This window comes from Dermacentor silvarum, chromosome 2, assembly GCF_013339745.2.
Source record: "Dermacentor silvarum isolate Dsil-2018 chromosome 2, BIME_Dsil_1.4, whole genome shotgun sequence".
Classification (NCBI taxonomy): domain Eukaryota; kingdom Metazoa; phylum Arthropoda; class Arachnida; order Ixodida; family Ixodidae; genus Dermacentor; species Dermacentor silvarum.
The window spans coordinates 246,520,258-246,543,075 of NC_051155.1; the positions used below are offsets into that span (position 1 = coordinate 246,520,258).

Here is a 22,818-nt window from a genome sequence, read left to right on the forward strand (position 1 = left end):
CTTATGGTGTAGCCAGTACCACATAAATTTGTTTGTATAATAGAAGAATTGTTGCTTTCTTGCGTCTATGAAATCCTAACTTTTAATTTTTTTAGATTTTAGAAGTAAGGTACAATTGGCATTTAACTTTTTATTGTTCAAGCTTTCATTCTGAATGTGAGTGTTTGTAGCTTAAATTTGGGCATGTGCAAGTGGTGCTTGGTCTCTTATATTTTTTAGCCTACTTGAGTACAGTCAGTAAGTGTTACTGTTCATACAGCCACATTCATTAGTGTAGTTAGGCGTAATATAATATAAATAAGCTAGTTGGCTATCGGTAAGTCAATTTTGATTTTTAATGCCTTATCTAAACTTGCTTGTCCTGACCATATCTACAGAAGTCAGGGTTTGTCTTGCACCTGGTCTAACAAAGCCCTGGTTAAAAATGTTGTTGGTTCCTTTAACATTTGAACGAGAGTGAGTATCGTGAGGCAGGTAAGTCGAGCATTGCGCAGGTTTTCATCTCCTTTCTTGAGTCTGTGCCATGTTACATGAGTCTGAAGTGTGCTGTGAAGTATTGTCTGCTACTGTGCTGTACTTGTCCTGTTGAATCAAAACGTTTGCCTGGAAGGTATGGTCACTGAACTCCTTTCTTATTTCCTGTTGTGTGTGTTGGTGGTATCATGGTTGTTTATTTGTATGTGTACGTCTGCCTCTCCTATTCCCATTACTGGCCTAAGGTTCATGCGATTCAATGGAAAGCTTTCGCCAGCCTTTTCTTGCTTACCACTGCTTCAAGGTTGTGTTATCTTATTTGTGGGTTTATTACATGGCAAATCAATGTTGAACACTAGGGATGATCGTTCGAGTACTTGTTGGTATTCTTATGGTGCCTCACATCTTGAGTGGTGAGTAAGCTCTTAGGCAGGAAGCAATGCTGGCTTTCACAGATTGCCTACTGTTCAAAAGCTATGTGAATTAAGAAAAAGGGGTGAGAGAGGAAAAAGGGCATTTTTATTTATAAAGTAAAATTTTAGGACCTCACTTAGTGCAAGTAATGTACATTTAAAGCTCGTTCATTTGCTACATGGACCATACTTTGACACAACACAAGTTAGCTTACAGCAATGCTTAAAACCTTGCATTATGAAAGCTGTCTGCAGTCTGCTGTATCATGGTTTTCTACGATTATCATAGTATAGAACATAAACAACCTGCCAACTTTTACTATTTTATTGTAAAATGCTAGAGCCTGTTTAGGAATGTTGTATTGACACCAGTCATTTTATGATGTTTCATTTGTATCAATTTTAGAGCAAAACCGACTTAGAAAGAACACAAACACAGTTGCCAACTGATTTTTGATAGGTTGATTATTCGGACCCTTTGATTATTCTGACCTAACTACAGCAACAACACAAACTTATAGAACCAATTTTTAATGGTAATCACAATTTTAGCCGCTGTTGTGTATTTATTTCATGAAACTTGATAAATATCTCAATTTTTTTTTGTGCTGCAGGTTATTCTTGCTGCGATTATATAATAGTGTGCCTGTTCACAGCATCCCTGTAGAAAAAATCACTGAGTGTTTAATAAACAATCTACATCAGGAGTAATTAAACAACTGTTAGTATATTTTACCATATTTTCTTACTTTTTGTCATAGAATGTTGTATTTTTTCATATTCTAAGGTTGCCAGGTTCGTAAACAAATGATGCCATGTAACACCTTTGTCTCGCATCTTTGTGAGATATACAGAGGCAACCTTGCAAGGGCACACCACATTATGGTTACGTATATGACTATGTTGGAATTATGGTGAGTGCATCTGAGATATGAACACAAATAGAAGGAGGCTATTCATAACATTATGACTTTTATGTGAATGCAAAATTCGGACACAAATAATAGAAGAAGAATGCAAATTAGAGGCAGGCTGACACATGACCTAGAACTCGCCATTTTCGATTAACGCCAAATTCGGGAGGGAAAACAAATTTTACCTACTTTTTTCTTTTTAGCCAAAAATGCTGAATCATACTTGCTACCCATGTGCTGTTTCAGGACATTAAGCCCAACAATAGAATTTTTTATTGCGATAGCAATTATATGGACACTCCAAAGCAGATTTCTGCCGTCGGCGTCGCCGTCGCCATGAGGTTCCGTATGACGTCAACGGCGATGAAATCGTCGCCGCGCTCCGGATGCTGTATGTGCGAGTGAAAGGGCGCGAGGGACACGCGCTTTCACGGGGAGCGAACGCACGTCGGAGAGCAAATGCGGGTTCTGCGCAGTGCTCCCTGAAGGGCTGCAGAATTAAGCATCTCTTTCCTCCTTTCCATATATACCGAGCAAACGGAACTTTTTCCGTCGTGCGAAAGGCTGTGGGGGGACGGGAGGGAGGCAGGGGAGGCGACGTTTAGCTGCGGCATCAAATACATGTTTATATAAAAACGCCGCGCGTGTTCGGTGCAAACGCGGGCAAAACGCGACGGCGTCGACAACAGTTCTGCGTGTTGCTAGTGCTGCTGCATCTCCAAGTTTATACAACTGATAAAACTACTATCCTTACTCCGTATAGCTCTCTACTAATTTGCTATCGCAATTGGTGCTTTGCCTTTCGGGTGAAACTGCAACAAATTTTTATTGTTCCTGTGCAGAGTTTGGTTTTGGTGCATGCAGGCTTATTAATTTTTTATTACAGTTTGTCCTCTTTGACAAGGAAGCATGTACAGGGCCGTCCACTGCTGTGTAGAGCGCGCGAGGGGCCTGCTTTTTTCTGATGGCCACACCTGGTGGCAGTTGCTGGTTCCGAGGTAGTGTTCCCAGGAACATGTGTGGCCTAATAGACATGCAGAACTGCTTTTCATGAGTGGGGATGTTGAAACCACCTTTGTTTACCCAAATCTGCACTCAGCCTGAGGGAGCTTGCGGCACCGCAATTGCCATAGAGTGATGCGTACGAGCAGATAACGCGCGCCGGCCTTTTGCAACAAATGAAGTGTGCTCATGGACTGTTTGAGATAACAAAAGCACTTAAATCACCTTTGGTTCAATGCAACACGCGTAGGTTTTCATGTTTATTAGGCCACGCATGCTCCTGGGCATGCTATCTCGGACCCAGAAACCACTGCCAGCTGTCGCCCTACAGAGCAAAGACGGCCGTTCGCACGCTCTACGCAGCAGTGGACGGCACTGTACAAATGGGTGTAGTATCTCCAACATGCAAATTTACAGTTCGCCATCTAAGTGCAGGGGGGTGTTTAAAATTTATGCCTTCCATGGGCTCAATTCAAGCCACAAAGAATGCCTTGGAGAGGTAGCACGCCAGTCTTTGGGTGACAGTTTTGCCACTATCGTGATGCGGCTGTGTCATATACAGGGTGTTCCTACGAAGACTTTAAGAAATACTTAAAGATAGGCATTTTGAAATAGACGGACAGCTTCTTCGGAAACATGCTGTCAGTGTTGGCACCCGTAAGGTGACGGATAATCAGGGGTGGGACTCCTGCGCCAATTGCGCTATTTTGATACAAACGCAGATTCATGCGCCAAACTGAGCCAAACACAGAAAATTGACTGAAATTGCGCCACGCTATGCCAAAATGGCTTCAGCGTGTGTGCTCCAGCAGTGGCCGCAAACAGCGAGCGGATTCGTTCTCCTAAAAAGGGTGCGGCCGATCACATGAGACCACGCGACGGTGCCTCCCGTGCATTTTCCCGTGATTTTTGCTTTTATAACACCGTACTTTTCGCTGCTTTCGGCAAGTGGCCGGCGCGCGCGCGTCTACTCCCGGCTGTTGTCACTGCTGACAAAACGGTCAGGGTGGCTGTATTTAGAGTGTACTAGAATACGGTAGATTGGGCTGAGCGGTGCGGCGCTCCCTAGCTGAGGCACAAAACAACGAAAAGTAGGCAGAGGGCACTGCGAGCGAACCATAGAGTAACATATCATATATGAGCATATGAGCGAACTATACGTTATAGGGCGGTGCGGGCTACAGTGGTTTCAGCCGGCGGACGTCTCTATCCACAGGGCCAGTACAGCGTAAAAATAATTCAATCTGTTTTTATGCCTATATGGGTGAGGCCTGAGCCATTTTGACATGCCGCGAAGGGGTAATGGCGGATTTGGAATGAAAAGTCGCAGTTTCACCCGAAAGGCGAAGCATCGATTGCGATAGCACATTAGTAGACAGCTATACGGAGTAAGGATAGTAGTTTTATCGGCCGTATAAACTTGTAAACATTGGCTTACTAAGTTAACAAGCATGGTGTCACGCGCGCACGAGCAAACGTGAACACATCTCACTCGATGACTGCGGAAACTCGCTGTATAAACGCTGGAGTGAGGAAACGTGGCCGCAGCAGCGAGCAAATTGACCTTCGTGCTTCCTCTCACTTCAACGTCAACTAAGCGGCGAAAACACAGTGCGCACGAAGCTATGAGAATTTGCATTGTCCCCATCGTGAACCGCTTTCAAGATAGGGCCCACGTGGCGTCGCCATACGCAGCAGCTGCCGAAGAACGCCCTCCCTCCCTCCCTTCATTCCCCACACGTAGCCTTGCGCGCGACCGAAGACTGTGCACTTCCTCCACACTTTCCTTCCTTGCGCGCACGAAATTGAGCCGCCGCTGTCGGCTCGCCCTCGCACGATTTCACTTGCACATACAGCATACGGCGGGTGGCGACGAAGGCAGAGATGCACCTAGAGTGTCCATTTGATTAATATCGCAATAAAGACAGATTGGAATAGTTTTACGTTATACCAGCGCAGGGTTCATTGTGGCTCTCTGGGTCTGCGGTGACATATCGTCGCATAATTTGAGAACATTTTCAACTATCATCATGAGTGTCGGCATGAGAATAAGATTGTAGTTCCACTGATGTTTTCTGCTTTACAAAAAAACATGCACCGTGCCGCTGCTCCACCCACTCTTGCATATTCTAGTATGCTGTAACTATAAGCAAAGCGTGCTTCTACTACGCGCTTTGTGTTGGTTTATTCTCTGTTTCATCGTGGTTTCGCGAAAGTGTGCTGCCATGTTCCATTATATCACCAAAATTCAGATTGGCCTGCTCCAAACTGCTCCAAAATAAAATTTACTTGGCTCCAAGCTGCTCCAAAATGGAATTTTGTCTGCGCCAAACTGCTCCAAAACGCAATTTTACTTGCTCCAAAAATTGCTCCAAAATGACTTTGGGCAGTCCCACCCCTGATAATGCATGGTAATCAGTCGCTGATTAACAAAGATCCATTATTTAACAATTAAACATTTAGTTTCAGCAGGCTCATTGTAATTGGGAAATTGAAGCGAGCTCTCTGTACAAGCCGTATCAACTTTTGGATCTAGAAAAATGCACTTACTCAATGGAATTGTGGCACGATGAATTTCGGCTATCAAAGCGCATGAAACCGAAACTGGGAGGCTGCAGTGAGCTCAAAACCGCATCCTTAGAGGCAACATTCTGCTTACGTCACCCAGCCGCGGGCAGCCAGCATGCTGGCTCCGAAGGAACCGTCCCTTTATTTCAAAACGGCTATTTTTAAATATTACCTATAGTCTTCGTAGAAACACTCTGTATATATACGTAGTCAGAAATCTGGGGCAATGCATCACTCATGCACATCTGCTATTCTTCTGGCTGGTTTATCCAGAAAAGCTATTTAATTGCCTTACAGCACACTGGTGATGTTCCAGCAAACACTTATAGGCTGTGCTCACAAAACTTCCTTTTCCTAAGGGTCATAGGCGCCGAGTACGGGGGGGCTCTGGGGCTCGAGCCCCCCCCCCCCCCCCCCCCCAGGCAGGTTTCGGAAAGTGGTCGGGCTCCAGTCCTCCCCCCCCCCCCCCCCCCCTCCCGGAAAAATGAAAACTTTCTGCCTATGCTAAGGGTTGTCCATGATCAGCAATCACCGTGGTAATTGTCTAGTAAGCATCTTAGCATGAGTGCTGGGGGCCCTACCCCTGGCCAAAGAGGAAGTCAGTCCTATGTTATTGAAGTTTTGCAAATATGTGCTCAGGTTTATAATAATGAAGTGTTTTACTCTTTTTTTCTCTTTTTTCCTCTCCAATTACTCTAATCAATAAATATCTGGCATTAGGGGTTGCATTTGGGATCAGTGGTATTTAGTACATTGGTTTCACTTCACACTTACCGACTTAACAAGCTAATAGTAGACATGATAAAAGAAAGTTATAGTCAGGTACAGTTCAACAAGCATCCACTGGCTTGAACATGATGATTCTGCTGCCCACCCAGTCAATGCACTCAACAATTGAACCATGTGGAAACAAAAGTGATAAGAATGCTCTAGTGAGGCACATGCTAGATATCATCTCATATCAAGTTGATGCAAAAAGTATTTGAGACTATGGCCTCTGGTCATCTGTTAGCCAACATTGCCTCCTGCTTTGAGAAACCGTGCATACATGTGTGTGTGTGTGTTTGTGTGTGTGGTCTCACCCTGGTGCCTCGTTCTCTCTCTCTCCCTCTCTTCGTTTGCCCCTGCCTGCCGGGTCTCCTGTCCCTGTCGTGGGTGATGATGATCCCTGGTTGTCCCTCCCCACGGCGGCTACTCGTCCCTTTCCCCAGGGGGCATGAGCCAAAACTATGGTGGGGGCTATGGGGGTGGCGGGCCACCTCCGCAAGCCATGATGGAGCGCCGCGCAGCGGCCGGCGTCACTGGGGCCCCGCCAGGTCCTGGCAGTGGCATGATGGGCCCGGCCCCGCCAGGCTTTGGCCAAGGCTACAACCCAGGGGGGGCAGGGAACACCATGGGAGGACCCCCTCAACAGTCTGGCAACATGGGCATGATGAGTGCTGCTGCAGCAGGCATGCAGAACCCCGGGCCACAGCAGTACCTGGCCAACAGGTGAACCCCCTTGCCCCGTGAACTTGCTGAGAAGGATGGCTAGTTGTACGTGACTGTGCTGGTACAGATAAAGGGTCACCCTTAAGATGAGCACTACCAGTTTTATGGTGGCAGCCCGTCCTCTGGAGGCTTTGGTGCGAAGAACTGATCATCTAGCCACCCCATGCATCATTCTTTTGTGGAAATGCTGACCGACTAAACATAATGAAACTTGTAAAGTGTATTAATGTCCTGCATATAATTGTCCACATGACAAAATTACTGGTGATTGCAAAGGAGAGATTGGCTATGCTGTTACTGTTTGCAGAAATGGAAGAAATGGCACAACAGTATTTAACCAGACAAAGTCTTCAGATCGCATTTGAGCCACCTAATTCAACCACTGCTGGTGTTGCATATTTCTAGTCTGACTAGCACACTGTAAATATGTGCATATAATACAAACTGGAATATAATACACGAAGCAGTTCTGAGAAGACAAAAATAATAAAGAAAGTGGTATTAAGCGGGCACGTTGTTGGCAAGATCATGTGTATTTGCAACAGCCTTTAGTCAAGCCAGGAAAAAAAAAAAAAAAAAATTGGAGCAAGTATGCTTAGTGAGCAGGTCCACAATGAGCTGCCTACATATTCTTGGTTAAGTTGAATTCATGAATTGATGCAACATGAGGTACAGTTGGATGGCCTGTATTATGTAAGCTATTACCGCTTTTGACTTTTCAATGAATGGTTATCAGTCATTGCATATTTTCTCAGAAAGTAAGCTCTTTTTTTCTTCACTACAGTGTTTTGTTTCCCTCCTGAACAGTGATGAGCAGTAACTCTAATGGTGCCGCATGCTTAACGATTGTTGTCAGACTGCACACGTTGAGGTTTGCTGCATCTGACTGTCGAACTAGAAAGAAAGCTCATACACCTCCTATTTAGTTAAGCTGTGGCTCGCTTTGTGAAGCATCACAAATGTTTTGAGCCTATGCTTTAGGCTCATGTGTCAGTTATGTTGTTTACAGATGGCCATGCATGGAGGCATGTAGACGTTGGCAAATGGCACCCTATTTGCTCCAGATGACCATGATAGACATCTTAATTCTAATAATATTCTGAAAGCAAAACCGCACCTTAGTGCCTTAGCTGAATCGTTAAAATCTCTGGGGTTTGGCAGTAATACAGGAAGCAAATTTACCTTTTCAATACCTTTAAGAAAAGAAAGAAAAAAATGTTGCATTGTTAGAGAATTTTATGACATAGTGTTTCGGTTGCTCACTTGTGATAGGCACCTGTGCTTTGTGGTCAATGGCTTTGTGGCACAACATTTGTTTGCTGTGATGCTAAATGCCATTGTCACTGGAATGTTGGTTAGCTTGTGTTCAAATATTTGCTTATATACTCGAACCTCGTTATAACGAAGTTGAAAGGGAGCCGAGATTACTTCGTTATATCCATTACTTCGTAATTTTTATTATTCTCATTTACTGCAATATAGGCCCAATTTGGTGCATCACTATAAACATGGAAATAAGATGATGGTCTTGCGGCCCGAGTGATCACTACACGGCCACACATGTGATGAAATTTGAATAACACAACAAAAGAATCGTCGGCGTGTGCAACACATGACTTAGCACCTGACGCGACAGCCTATAGATAGCCGCCTTCTATTCCATTGTGATGGTCTTTTGCGTCCGCTTTCCACTTGGGTCGTCGTGATTGAGCAGCACGTAGCACACAACAGAGCGCTTCGCTGTATGATCGAGGAGGCAAGTGAACTTCGCCACACAGGCTGGCTAGGCCAGCTAGTGACCTCCGAGATTGCACCGATGACAATGCAATCTCGGAGGCCACGCCCAGCTGCCAGCCTGTGCGGCACTTCGCAGGGAGAGGGAGAAGCGAATGCATGGCCTGGGCATGACCCCCTAGATTGTGCCGGGGAGGTCTCTGAGGCCAGGCCCAGCTGCGGCTGCCTGTGCAGCGCGCTGTAGAGAGAGAGAAGTGAATGCACTAATCTTTCACACTTCATATTTTTTTGGTTTCGGGGATGAATCTAGTTCATTATATTCATTGGCAGGACAATTTAACTTCATTGAAACAAGGTTTTAAATACTTGGATCTCTATGGGGATTTCAAGGGAATTTCATTTACTTATATATATCCCATTATATCCCATTTCCTTATAACGAGGCTCGAGTGTATTTATACTGTTGAAAGTAATAATAATGCTGCAAATTCAACTGTGTGTGTGTGTGTGTAGCATATAAGTACCAGTACTGTGATACAAAAGTATGTGCTAACCGTCATCATAACTCTTAACACACTTAACTTGAAAATCAGGTACTATCCTATGTACTTGAATCAATATATCTGTATACAAACATTGTCGAGAAGCCTTACACTTCTTGCAGGTTCTTTTGCTGTTGCATGCTCTAGCTGCCATACCCTGCCAAAGTTTAGCTTCTTCATTAAGGTTTCATGTTTTAAACCTTGGCTCTAAAAAAATACTTCATTACAAGCGTTCTCCTAACGATGTTGCTTGCTGCTTTCCTGCTTTGCTTATGTGTCTTGATGTTAAGTGACAACTCTTGGAGTTACCTCACAAATTTTTGTTCGAAATTGCTGGTGATTCTTTTATTGACAGTTAGGTAGGTATGCTTTGAGAAATATTGAAAGTAACTGTATGGTAATAACAGAAAGAAGAAGGAGAGGTTGAAGCTATGCCCCGTGGTTAAATAAGCTTTTAATGGGATCTCAAGAGACATTGCCATGCATTGCAGCAGTCACCCGCACGTGTGTTTAGAATCGAAAGCTGTGCAAAAGCACCATGTGCGTATTTTACCGAGAAGTGCCATAAAAGGGCTGAAAGAAGCCGTAATAGTTAGTCTGAAGCCATTTATTATCTCTGCACTCTTGTAGTGTCTTTATTATAGATTATGCACACTAGCTCATAAGGAGCTCCTAAAGGAAAGCATGATTTTGTCATAGGGCGACTGCTTATATCTGTGTTCATATGTAGAGAAATTAACTGGTGGAGTAAGCACATCCATATGTGCAGTGAACACAGATATAAAGCAAGAACATAAGTATATTCTACAGAAGTATTATTTGCATCTCCAAGATTTGAAAAAGTGCTAAAGTTGTACACATTTGCCATGTCTTCCAATAATGCATTAATTTGTGAATTCTCTTTTTCCCAAGACTTCCAAGTGTGAGGTTCTCAAACCTAATCTACTGAACTCACTAATTAACTGCTTTTTGGCTAACCACTAGACAGCTTATCAGTCTGGGCAAGCCAGCCTTTTAATGTTCAAGAAAGAATGCAGACATACATGTGAGAGTTTGTAAGTTTGCAAGAGAGTGAGTGAGAGATCACCGATGGCGCTATGCTAGAGTGCTGCATAAGGTGAATGCCAAATGAGCCATTTGTCTTTTTATGCATGCTTGATTTAAAGAAAAAGAGAGGTGGATACAGAAATTTCAAGCATTGTTTCTGCTAGTGATGGCCTTTCCTCGTGTGAGAATGGTATGCACTGCTAAAGTACTTAACCATGCAAACACTCATTAGGTTGTTGCATAAGTGTTTTCAACTCTTAACATTTCTGGCATCATATTTAGCTACATTGCCTTGGCAGTAATGTCCGATCTGCCGCACATAAAGCTTGCGCTTCTGTATGCTAAGATCACTCTATTGTAGAACAAAAACATATTTTTGTTTTCCTATGTGAAGTATGTATCTTTGATGTAATATTTTTTTTGGTGCTTTCTTTTCTATAGCATGAAGCATTGAAGCACACTTTGTCTTACTCAATCATTTCTCCGTAGGGTGCCCTTCTGAATATCTGTCATTTTATGTTTGTGCTTTTCCCCCCATATGTTTTTGTCTTTGTTTCCTTACTTTGCATTAGAACTTGTCTGTGCGTTGTCATTTATCCATCCTCTGTTGCTTGTTCTTTGTCGGTGCCTTGTAACTGCAGGTTTGCTCATGTGTCTCTTGCTTGCTCTGCAGTGCATGCCTGTCAGCTTGAAATCCTGCTTTGTCGAAGTGGAAAACGAAGCTTCGCTCACCTGCCTCCTGATGCTTGCTCATGAGGCCAGCTTTGCCTGCATTGTGTGCCACAAGGCAAATACTAACAGTTCAGCCTGCTTGTGCATTGCTTGCTCTGTGATAGCTTACTCATTAAAGCATATAAACATCTGCTTGAGAAAATCTACAAAGATGCATTACTATAGCATATTTTACTCGTGTTCTGAAAGATCAGTGTGTAATGTACATATGTGCCATTGTTTCTCAACTACAGTGGTCGACAAAAAAGATATATTTTGCATTCCTGGTCAACCTAGGCTGCTCAAAAACAGTCTGGCACTATGTCACTACAGATAGCTAGCCTCGGACTTCAATTCACTGCCACAGTGTTTGCATCGCATATCTTGGGATGTTTCAAGAATGTATCACATGGAGACCATATACATAAACCAGCTTGTCAGAAAACACCTGCAATAGATAGTTTAAGGACAACTGGGACGGTTAGCCTAGTGACAGGCTCGGCATGCTATTCCAGATGCAATAATGATGAAGGATGAAACAGAGGGATAAACAAAAAACACACAAACTTGTGAATGTAGGCAGCAGTGTGCACCATGGAATAAACGAAGTGGAGAGGGGAGCTTTGGAGTGGCAGTAAACAAATTGGCCATAATTGTGCCACTGGCATCCTGTGTACGTCCTGTAAAACAGTATCAAAACAAAAGCAACTAATAGAAAATGCAGGTATAATAAATATTTGACAGGAAAACCACAATACTACAGTGTATCTTTTTGTTCACTTCTGTATGCCTTCATAGGAATGGGCTGATATGATCAACGTCAGGAGCACCCCCAGCAACATTCTAATAGCAATTGCAATTTGTCATTAGCAACATGTACAGTAACCTACAGCTTATTGAAGCAAGAAAGCAAACCATGTTTTTATTATTATTGTTAGTATAATTACATTTGAACCTCATGCACTGATCCTGTGTTTCAGAAGCGGGGATTATAATTAATAGTTGTATTGACAGTTGTCCTTTTGTTAACTGTTTTAGCCGCAGAGTTATTATGGTCTACAAGTTGTAGCTGTTACAGCCCTAATTACTACAACGTCAATGCCTGCTGTGATGCTCATGTGTAGTGCGTTTGCCTAGTCATTGCATGGCTTGGGTTAGCCACTATAAAACAGTACTTGGACAAGTCAGCACATTTGTGTCATCAATTAAAATGTGGTTCAATGTAAAATAACATATGGAAGAAAAAAGGAGATGACAGAAAGAGTACCAGACTTTCAACTGTCATCTCCTTTTTTCTTTCATATTTTATTTTACAATGCACCACAATACCTTTATTATAGCTATCCCCTAACTCGCCCTTCATAGTACCCTGCTAAATTAAATTTTTGTTTTCATGATTAAGGAGATGCAGGGCTAAAATTGTGATTCTATCTTATCTGTTAGTCTACTGTATTTTTTATAATTTTTAAATAACTTGAATTTAAATTTAATGCAAAGAATGACAAATAAAGAAATGTAATGCCTGTACTTATTTAAAAGTGGATGTGCATGCAGTCGTGTGAGTTAGCTGTGAGCACAACCTGATCAGTGCACTGTCTACGATGCAACGATGGCATGCAGGCAACAGTATGCCCTTGGTCAAGGAGGAGCCGGCGGCGGAGGAGGTCACCCTGGCGGCCCCATGGTGGGTTCCACAGGGGCCGGCCACCTCGGGGGCCCCGGTGGAGGCGGCCCCGGCCCCCAGGGTGGGGGCGGGGCGCCCCCGGGGGGTCCGATCCCGGGCGGGGGCGGCTACGGCGGGGGTGCGCCTGGTGCGACCTCAGCTAGTGCGGCTGGCCTGATGGCCAGCTCCATGCACCACCAGCAGTTCATGGCCCTCAAGCAGCAGCAGCAGCAACAGCAGCACCAGCCCCCGCCACCCCACCAGCAGCAACAACAGCACCAGCAGACCGCAGCGCTAGTGGCCCAGCTGCAGCGGCAGCTCTCAGGCAGCGGCCAGGTGCCACCCCAACAGCAGCAACAGCCGCAGGGACCGCCACAGCAACATTCGGCGTACCAGCACCAGGGTCCCTACTGAAGGCCACAGATTCCCCCCACCATTGTAAATGGCAGCTTTCGTGGCAACAGCCAAAAACAGAGACTAGGACAGCTATAATGCAGTGGCAATCTGAGGCCTTTGCTGCCATATTGGCATCCTTCATGGCAGTAGCTGGGGTGCAAGCCATGATTGAATCTAGTAGCAGCAGAAGTGGCATCACTCTGCCCAACAACATGCAGGACCACACTGAGCCGCAGTTAACTTCTGGTTACTGTTTGAATGGCAGCCACAATAGTAGCTTTTATCGTAGCTGTGACATCAGATTAATGACATCAGTGAAAGTGCTAGGTGAAGCAAATGCAGGCAAGCACAATCATGAAATCAAAGGGCATTGTACTGACATCTTGTGGGATGTCAAGAGCATGACATGCATTAGCGTACTGGTGCCACAGTTGCACATAGCCATAATGCACCCCCCCCCCCCCCCCTTCGCTTAGCTGATTGTGTGCCAGTGCATTTGTAGGAGGGGGTTATGCCCCTCTAAAACTTATTTGTACCATTTAATGACACTAGAATGAGCAATTTTGATGCATTTGCGCACAGTTTTACGTGCCCTTTTCTGAGAATTGTCTCAGAGCCACACAGACAGCTGGAGGCATTGTCAAGTTGTAATCAGGCTTGGCAGTTCTCCTATGGCATTGTGCACAGATGAAAAGTGCCTGTCTGTTGACTGTTTGGCTGTGTCAGCCATAACAGCTGCACCAACTCTATACTTGCAGCCTCTGTATGAAATCTCAGGGTTCCACTTAAGCCTCCCACTGGTTCTTGGCAAGAGCCTTTGTCCTGACACAAGCTAAAGCCGCAACTGTGCCTGTTGTCACAAACTCAGTTGTGCCATCACACTTTCTATACTGGCATTTTTTGTTGACTTGTGAGGAATAATTCTGTAGTTTGCCTTGCTGCTGCTTGTGTGCTCCACTTCCGTTACTTTTGGAGTAATGTCAAAAAAAGTTTAGCTTGCTCTGTCTCAGTTGCATAGCTATGCTGCACCCTAGGCAGATTTTGATGCCACTGGAAGTTATGCTATAATTGATACAAGAGATTTGCTGTGAACAGTTCCGTGCGGGGGATTATGCATTCATTTAAATTCATAGTGTGTGTGGAAGAACTCACCGGACATTGACGATTAGACTGCTATGCAAAGGCATGAGGACGGTAGATGAAGAAACATAAACGAATATTACTAAGGATAGACTTTCATCGCCATTGTTCACCACAGTAAATGTCTATTTATGTTCTTCTTCTATTGCCCCTGTCTGTGTATATTTATAGTTATTCTTCAATCATGAACCAAATGGCCAGCAAAAAAATTTTCTGCTCTCAAATTTGGAAGGAAATGAACTGCTGTATTAGATTCTTGTCACTGAATGGTCAGGTCCAAGAACGTGCAACTGCTGTTAAATGTGTGGTTTGCCTCTGAATATTTGTCTGACGTCAACATGTTTGTTATGCAGTATAACTAAACACGGCTGAAAATGAATGTGTACAATGTGTGGCTGTTAAAAGGACACTAAAGAGGAACACAAAGTAAGTTGAGACTGGTAGAGTAGTCTTCTGGAAAACGAGAGCCAAACTTGTCTTTTCGAATTTCATGCCTGAAGTAGCAGTTGTAGTACACTAGGACAGAAAGGATAAAAAGATGAAGGAAAAGAGAAAACTCGGCCATCATAACTGCCTCACTTCCCAGTGGACAGCTCAACTGTCCTGTGGCCTTGGGAAGGATATAGGGTAAGAGGATAAGGGAGGAAAGTTGCAATAAAATAGGAGAACATACATGGAAAGGGGACATGATTTTAAATTCTAAAACTGCAGTGCACAACATGGCACTGTTGACTGTGTCATTCGGCCACCCAGTGTTATTATGCGCGACGTCAAGCTAGTCTTTTCGAGTTTAAAATTTCTTCAACATATGCCCTAATAAGTGGCACAGCTTGTTTGAAAGTAGCCCGAGACAAGTAGAATATGTGGTCCAAAAGATCTATTCACATACCAGCTTGTTTAAACTGATAACACATTTTGCTTTTATTTTTATGCTTTTCAAGCACGCGTTGGGTGATTGATGATTTTCGTAAATAGTTGAAAAAAAAATTGTCAAAACAACTCATTATCACTGATTCCAATGCTTCCTTATGTTGCGATTTAGTGATAGCTTTTGAGTTGATCTTCTCATTTACAATGACAGTTTGAAGATCTAAGTGAGTCCTTCAGTCAAGGTCACCTGGAGGGTTGATTGTTTGAATGATTCATGCATGTGGCAATATCCATCAAGCTTCCACCTTTGGGTGGAGGTTTAAAGTTTGAAAGTCAATGTGGCCATAAAGCAGCTACGAGTGACTGAAGAATTCATGAGCAACATGACCAAATTAGTGGTCCCGAATCTTCTTGTCATAACTGGAACTTACCGCTTCACCAAAGCTCAATCTCACATTAGTATCACACTAATGTGTGATGTGTGTGTGTTACAGATTTGATGATGTTGCTGGGCATTTTTAAAAATGTAAAATTTTTTGTAGGATGCTAATCTTCGCATATGGTGACTCTTCCATGCATAGAAAAAAATATATATTTCATATTCAGCAAATGCCCACGGTGCAGAGCTGCAGAGCTTGCTGCAGAGCTTGCCTGCCTGCAAGCACTGCAGCCCTTCAACGTTGCTCTTCAACACACAGCAACATAATCTGCCTGATATGGTTGGGTCACCCCGTAAATTGTGATGCATTGTATTTCTAACTGGGGCTGCTGTGAAATTTAGGCCAGCGATTGGTTTCGCCTGGTTGTGCTAACCAAGTATATGCATTGTGGTTCCTGAGAAACACTAAATGGATTCAACAGCTTTCATTCACTACTTATCAGTATCTAAACCATCCTTTGGACTTGATGGGATGCTAAACAGCAACGTTAAGCTCAGCTGCAATAGTAAATCGTTTTCTAATACCTAAAAAGTCGCTCTTACCATGAGGAGGAGAGCCTTGGTAAACTGGAAAATATGCAAAAACAAAAGCCTGGTAGCAATGCCCTTTATGAAGTTCCCACACCAGCTTCCAATGACATTATGGATTTCGACAGCGTCTCTTCCTGTATAGTTCATTATTTATCGATAGAGAAATAGTACATTGAGTTCTGAATCAGCCAAAGACATCACCAAGAAAAGCTTTTATAACTCTTTCGGCCTTTAAACAGTGGAAATGCTGGAAGATACATTAAAACTTGTGACATGATCAGAATCCATCCATTGAAGGAATGAAAATAGAACTTTGAAAGAATACTTCCCCAGTCTAAACTAATGATCTTTTTCATGTCCCTCTGAGTGAGATGTCTCCAGTGGCACAAGCAAGCTGAACACCTTACCAACAGCAGGATCATGCATCGGGCCTGCCTAGTTGATTCATGGAGTGTGAGAACAGCACTTCTGAAGCATGCAAGGAGTTCTTTTTTTTTTTTTTCTTTTTTAAACTGCATTTTTTTAGTACAGAAAGTGAGCCACACTCAAATTATAGCGTGCCTCAAACAATTGAATGTTGAGTTTCCAATACTGCTCTAAAGCTTTTCTTTTGCTAAATGAGCCATAATATTAATAAATACATTCATAAATATTTTACTACTTAACTAATTTGGCTATGTGCAGTGAGTGCTGATGGCTTCTCCAGATGGCTCTTAGCAATGCACACTTGATTTCACCCCCACATGGCGGGCTTCAAAAAAAATTTTTTTTTTTTTTAATTTAGGCTTGGCACACTAGTCAGAACACCTCGTATATGCAGGAGTGTTCTATACTGGGCTGGTTGGTACATCATTAGGACGGGAACAAACAGCACTTAAGACGGGATGGTGAGAGCACGACAGACAAGGTGCCTTGTCTGTCGTGCTCTCACCGTCTCGTCTTAAGCGCTGTTTGTTCCCGACCCTGTATATGTTTTGAAATTTCACGCAATTGTGCTTTTAATACACATGGCCTAAACATATATAACATATATTGCAAGTACATTTACATAGTATATGGTGTATTTTGAGAGATGACATTTTTCAGATCAAGCTGTGTAGCTTGAATAGTATACATTCATCTGATATCTACGACAGCATCAGCAAACAAGAGTGTGATTAGTGGTTTGTCATGTGAAGGCGTCCCCCGTGCAGTCACGCACAGTGTGGACCAGTATGAAAGGAAATGCCTGATTCTACAGCACGGTAGTGATGTAACGCATATCTGGAAGGGAGGTTCAAGCCCATATCAAATGTGTAAATTAGAGTGTCAGGTGTAGACGACTCTTCAAAGCTGCTGGCTTGTCCACGCTCCAAGTTTGCAGATTTGCCATTTCATAGAGCCTAATATCCAAATTGGGGGCGTTGCCTGCCATTTTTGTTCATAATAAATGAGAAGTATGTGTCATCTGTGGCAATGCCAGGCAGAAATGTGCCAATTCTACTGCAGCAGAATGCTTGTGCCACCTGTGATTGTCAGTCAGACGCAGTTTAACAAGAATATTCATGTGTAGTTGGTGCTCTTATTTACAACACATTTGGTACATCTCTAGTAATCATTGCTTGAATACCAACTACAGTAAAATCTCGTTATTATGTAGTTGGATGGGAATGTGTATTATGTACGCACTAAGCGATGTACAAATTAACTGACAATGGCTGATGAGAGGCTATAAACTTACCAGCCAGAAAAAATCCAAATGTTAATTCTCACCCAAACACACATGCAGAAACGTGTTTTTTTTTAGATTTTTATATTTAAAAAAAGTTATTATTATTTTTATTTTTATTTTTTGCGAGCAGGCAGCAAAAGAACTGATTTTCACTTGCCGCCATGGTGGCCTTGTAGCGACGAAAGCATTCTCAAACTTGGCAAGGCCGCGAGCCAGTTTCTTCATCAGGCCCCAATTCTCTGCGAACGCCCTCATGACGATGAGTGCACGCACCATGTCGGTTACGGAAAGACCATCAGCCACTTTCACGTCGTCGTCGCGGACGACATGGAAGCGCCTGAAGCTGTGTGAGCAGGAAACACGTCATGGCCCCATGTTTGACATCACTATCGGTGGCAACTGCATCCGTGAAAGGTCCTTGCGCCGCAATTTCACTATCTATGGTCTGCGTGCACAACATTTCTCTGATTCTGCGCTTTTACGCTCCAAAAAATGACGTAAATACTGCGCACTAACCGTTTGGCATGTGCTAAGCGACTACGGCTTAAAGGGCAACTCCGGCGATTTTTTGACCATGTCGAGCTAATAAAATATTTAGGTTCCCGAGACCCTCCTGTGACGCACCTGATAGGAGAATTCTTCCGCAAAGTGGAAAATAATTTTAAATAAGCAAAAAAGCGCAAAACGAAACCGAAACCTGAGCAAGCAGCCGAGCGAACCTCTGCGTGTGACGTCACGAATGTATCCCCGGCGGGGAAGGCGCGCAACGCATGCCGGTCTCGCCCGCGGGGTGAACGAAACCGGCGAAGAGCAGACGCTCAGCTTATTCGTGACCGCGCCGGACCTTCGGGTGACATTGTATGTAAGCTGCACCACCTATTCGGATCTGTTATGATTCAGAAGAATTCAATAGCCACGAATCGCCGTCCTCCACCACTAGAGCCAGCACCCATGCACAACATATCGCGCTGCGACATGAAGACCAAGGGTAGCCCTAACCACTGATATACGTGCTACTTGCTATTTTAGGTGTTTTACCCCTCTCAAGGAACCGCGTCGCATGCTCACTATAAGATGTGGAGCACGACTTTCCGCATTTGTATCCCACAAGAACACCGCTGACAGTCCAAAGCACCGACCGGTGCATTTGTTTACATCGGCAGGTACAGCGACCACTCGTACGTCGTTCGCTTGAGATAGCCGCTCATCGGTGACATCAATTAATGTCAGAACATATCAAAACACGTAGATTTTGTGCATGTAAGCACCGTTACATCACTCTGGGTCGCGCTGATACGTGCTACCACACACCTTCGGAAACGGCGAAGCGGGAGACCGTAGTAGGGAAGCGTTGTGCAACCTGCTTATCATTCTTCGTATTCTCTTCATGCACACAATTAGTGCTCCGTAAAGTAGACATAGATTGGGACATTGCGCGTATGAACGCTCATTTAGAGAAGGTATAGTTTTCTCGCGGAAACGCAGATGCCATGAAGTATGACATCGTTGGCAGCTGAACGAGACGGTTGTTTACACATGCTGTATTGACGGGGCCTCCGCTTGCTGCCCATTTGGGATACGAGACAAACAGTGCACCTCGTAAGCTAAATAATGAGTCAGCATAACAATAGGTAATAATAGACCAATGGATCTGCGTAGTCACATTTCATTTAGGGAAGCGCCGGCGAGTGCGACCCTAAATTCGAGAACGGCAACGTATACGGATGTTGATTGCGCGTCGTGTTGTCGCTTCTAGCTTTTTGCGTGTGCACTGTACGAAATGAGGAATGGTTTATTTCAAATCCGTATGGTCAAAACTGTACAGAAGCAGCTTTCCTCGTCCTAATAGCTTAATTAGCTTGATATCACTGGGTCTGGTCCGCCAGCAGCAGACGCACGAACTCGGCCACTGTGATAGGCTTAACCTCGGCTGAACGTGATCGGGATCGGCTCAAACTGTGTTTGCGGATGGCGAGGGCTGAAGTTCGTGCAGCCAACAACGCAACACCGCTTGCCACCCCGCACCACTTCCCGTCCACAGGGAATGCAACTTCTCGCGACAGCAACATCTCACGCCAAGCGCTATAGCTCACGATTGTCGACTCCTGCACGCTCTCGTCGCTGTCGTCTGCATGACCCCGGCATGCTCTGAGTGGACCATTCTTGACGTCATACACAATGTGGCCTATAACTGAGGAGGGGGTAAGGTAGGGTGCTCGAGGCAATAGATTAAATTCATTTGTAAAAAATCTGTGCAACTCTCAAGCCTGCTTTTTTTAGGACATGACGGAGATATTCAGAGGAACAGACCCAGCGAATTTCATCGACATCCCTTGTCATCGAAAAATCACTGGAGTTGCCCTTTAAGCAGTCAGCCAATACATTAGGTTCAATGGCGACAGGGTGGGGGATTCATTGTGACTATATTGAAATCGGAATCACTTATTAAGCGGGTATGTATTAATGAGGTTTTACTGTAGGTGTTTTTTCTCACATTGCATACCCCTATTATTTAAAGTGCTACTGACAGCACTCATTTGGTATGTTTTGTTACAGTGTGAACGTGGAGTGGGGATGACTGTTTGAGGTCTTCTCAGCAGCTGAAGTGAAGAAAGCTGGAAACACATGTTTCTCTGACTTTGACTGGATGAATAATTTTTTCTCACTACAATTGTGTGCAGCAGTTGGCAAGTTGAGGCAGATGAGTCACTGTTGTCACTGCTTTAGCCCTTGTAAGCTTGCAGTACATCATTTTTTTTTTAAGTTGCAAATCTGATGCCATTAGGTTGCATTGTACTAATGTGAACCTACACAATTATATTTCCTTTAAAAAAAGTGTGAGGCTTAGGGATTTCAACCACCACTGCCAAGCAGGGCTTTTCATTTGTGGCTGTTTGAACAGAATCTTCTGCTCTGGAAACATTCTTTAACAGCTGTGATGAATTTTCTTTTTTATATTGTTGTAGCTCCTCACATTGTAGAATGAGAATGAAGCAAATAGACAACTCCCTGTGCTTGGCAATTTGGACTGTGTGAGGAGAACATATTCTTTTTCTCAGGATTCCATGACTTTTTATCACATGAAGTGGAAAATAAAGGGCAGCGTGGAAAGATTGTCATAAATATTTACATTGACCAACAGGTACCACTTTATTGAAAGGAAAGAAATTCGTATCTCGCTGATTAGACTTTTCTTTTTAAACGGAGTATCAAATTTGCAATGTCATCTTCTGAAAAGTGAACAGCTGTCATGTCCACTTTTTTATAAAGATTTTTCTAGGTTTGGGGGTGGTCACGACAATAGCCGTCGCCACCCATCCACCCTCAACCAAGCCATTGGAGTTTGCACGTAATGTATTTCAAAAGTTGGGGGGGTCGTGTGGGCGGGTTGAACTTAGATTGCTTCATTTCAACATTTTATTTTTAGCACAATTTATGTTAGGTACTTTTATTAGGGCCTTGCAGATTGCCTTCATTTTGTGTCATTTCCTAATGACTCTAGTTTCTGTTTAGACTGTGGTTGTGCAGCAAGATATTCACATACACTTGGGCATTGAGCTTCACCTGATCTGTCCCAGGTGCGAGTCTCTTACTGAAGGGCTTTTCTTGTGTTTTCCATGATACAGATTGCTGGACAGTTGGACAGAAAATGAGAATGCTATGGTTAATGTAATGTGTTATCGGCAATGGGCTTATGTATGTTTCTGTGTACATCTTTGTTCATGTATGCTTTCCCAGCATTGTATATGCAACTGCATTTTATGCAGTTGTTGCTTTACTGTTGTTGGATTTTCTTTACACAAGTTTCTGTATATATACACCTATATACTTTTCATAATTCACACACTATATTATACTGGGCTTTTTATGCCTTGCATTTTCTCCCAATATACCCATGAGTGATGTTTCTTTCTTTTTTTCTTTTTTTTTGTATGTGGTTATACAGGGCCTGCACATGATTTTAACTTGTGCTGTGGCTGCAGCATTTCCTTATTTATTTTTGTATGTCTATTTTTTTTATGCCTCACTGCTGTCATTATAGGATGTGGCTCTGTACATGATTGTTTGCTTAGACAAACCTTTGTGGGTATGTTTAATCCTGTTTTAAGAGTCTTTACTGTTAAATTATTTGTTGTCGCAAGAAACTGTACATAATGTTAAAAAAAAGTCTGAACAATAAACTGGGATGTGCATAGAAATCGAGTCTGGAAGCATTGAATATATAATGCCTGCATTTCAAGAGGTCCATATTGTCTTATACCGCATATTCTAACTAATAATTTCACCAATATTCTGCATTCCGCTTCCCCAGGTGGCGTGTGTCAGCGCCACCTGGCGGTTTCCTCCCAAAGGGGCACGCGCGAACCGGTGCGTTCAACACACTTCCCCATTCTAGCCACTGTAGCCTCGCAGACGCATATCCCGTCATTCCCATGATGGCACATCGCCCTTTAAGAAACTCGCATAGACGGTGGCGCCAGATAACCCTCTAGGTGTTATAGTGAGAAACTCTATGGCCTGAAGGGAGCCTATACAGTAACTCTAGACAGAAGTTTAGTCTCGGCACCTCGACCTGAACTTCACGCTCGCCATGCTCTCTAAGCTGTGCACGCGCGAAAAAAAAACTGCACGTAGGGACTTTTCTTCCTTGAAGATTCGCCTGTGTCTAGGTACTACTGAGGAGTTGTCGAGTTCCGGTTTTGCTCTGTTCGTCCGTAGCGAAGCTCACAGCGCGCGAAGTCGTTACGAGAGAAACTTTGGGGGCTTTTGCTCCTTGAATATTTGACTTTGCCTAGGCAGTACGGCGGAAAACTTCCTTTGCTGGTTTTGTATGCATTTGTCCCTAACGTTGGCTTCCGAGACTACAGGTTTGTTTACGCGACGCTGGCTTCCCGCCGCCAGCGTTGGAATGGAGAACACGCTGGGCTGGTGGTGACTAGGCACAACTGTGGCTGCTGTTAAGGGAGCGATGGTATTCCTAAAAAAACACATCACTGTTTTGATGATCCAAATATAATCTCACTATCAGGGAGGGAGCAGTCTACCTGACTGGAGCAGTATTTGTTTATTTGGTGTGTTGCTACACTGTGCTCTGCAACACCCCAACAACCGTAGCGTCGGCGCCCGGCACCGCGGCTTCCGCCGCGGCACCGGGGCACAAACGAGAGCAGT

At 43.8% G+C, this 22,818-nt stretch overlaps 1 protein-coding gene across 5 annotated transcripts in view; it reads left to right on the top strand.

The window, feature by feature from the left end:
• LOC119443051 (mediator of RNA polymerase II transcription subunit 12-like protein) overlaps window positions 1–21,886 on the top strand; it is a 159,505-nt gene extending 137,619 nt beyond the window's left edge. For 3 of the 5 annotated variants that reach the window (XM_037708183.2, XM_037708185.2, XM_037708184.2), the window contains 2 exons: window positions 6,583–6,862; window positions 12,517–21,886. In XM_037708183.2, coding sequence (XP_037564111.1) covers window positions 6,583–6,862; window positions 12,517–12,973 — 737 coding nt within the window. In that variant the 3' untranslated portion in view covers window positions 12,974–21,886. Of the gene's footprint in view, window positions 1–6,582; window positions 6,863–10,858; window positions 10,986–12,516 lie in introns of all 5 variants that reach the window. The other 2 variants (XR_007465751.1, XM_037708187.2) reach the window with 2 other exon arrangements.
• The last annotated feature ends 932 nt before the right edge of the window (window positions 21,887–22,818 follow it).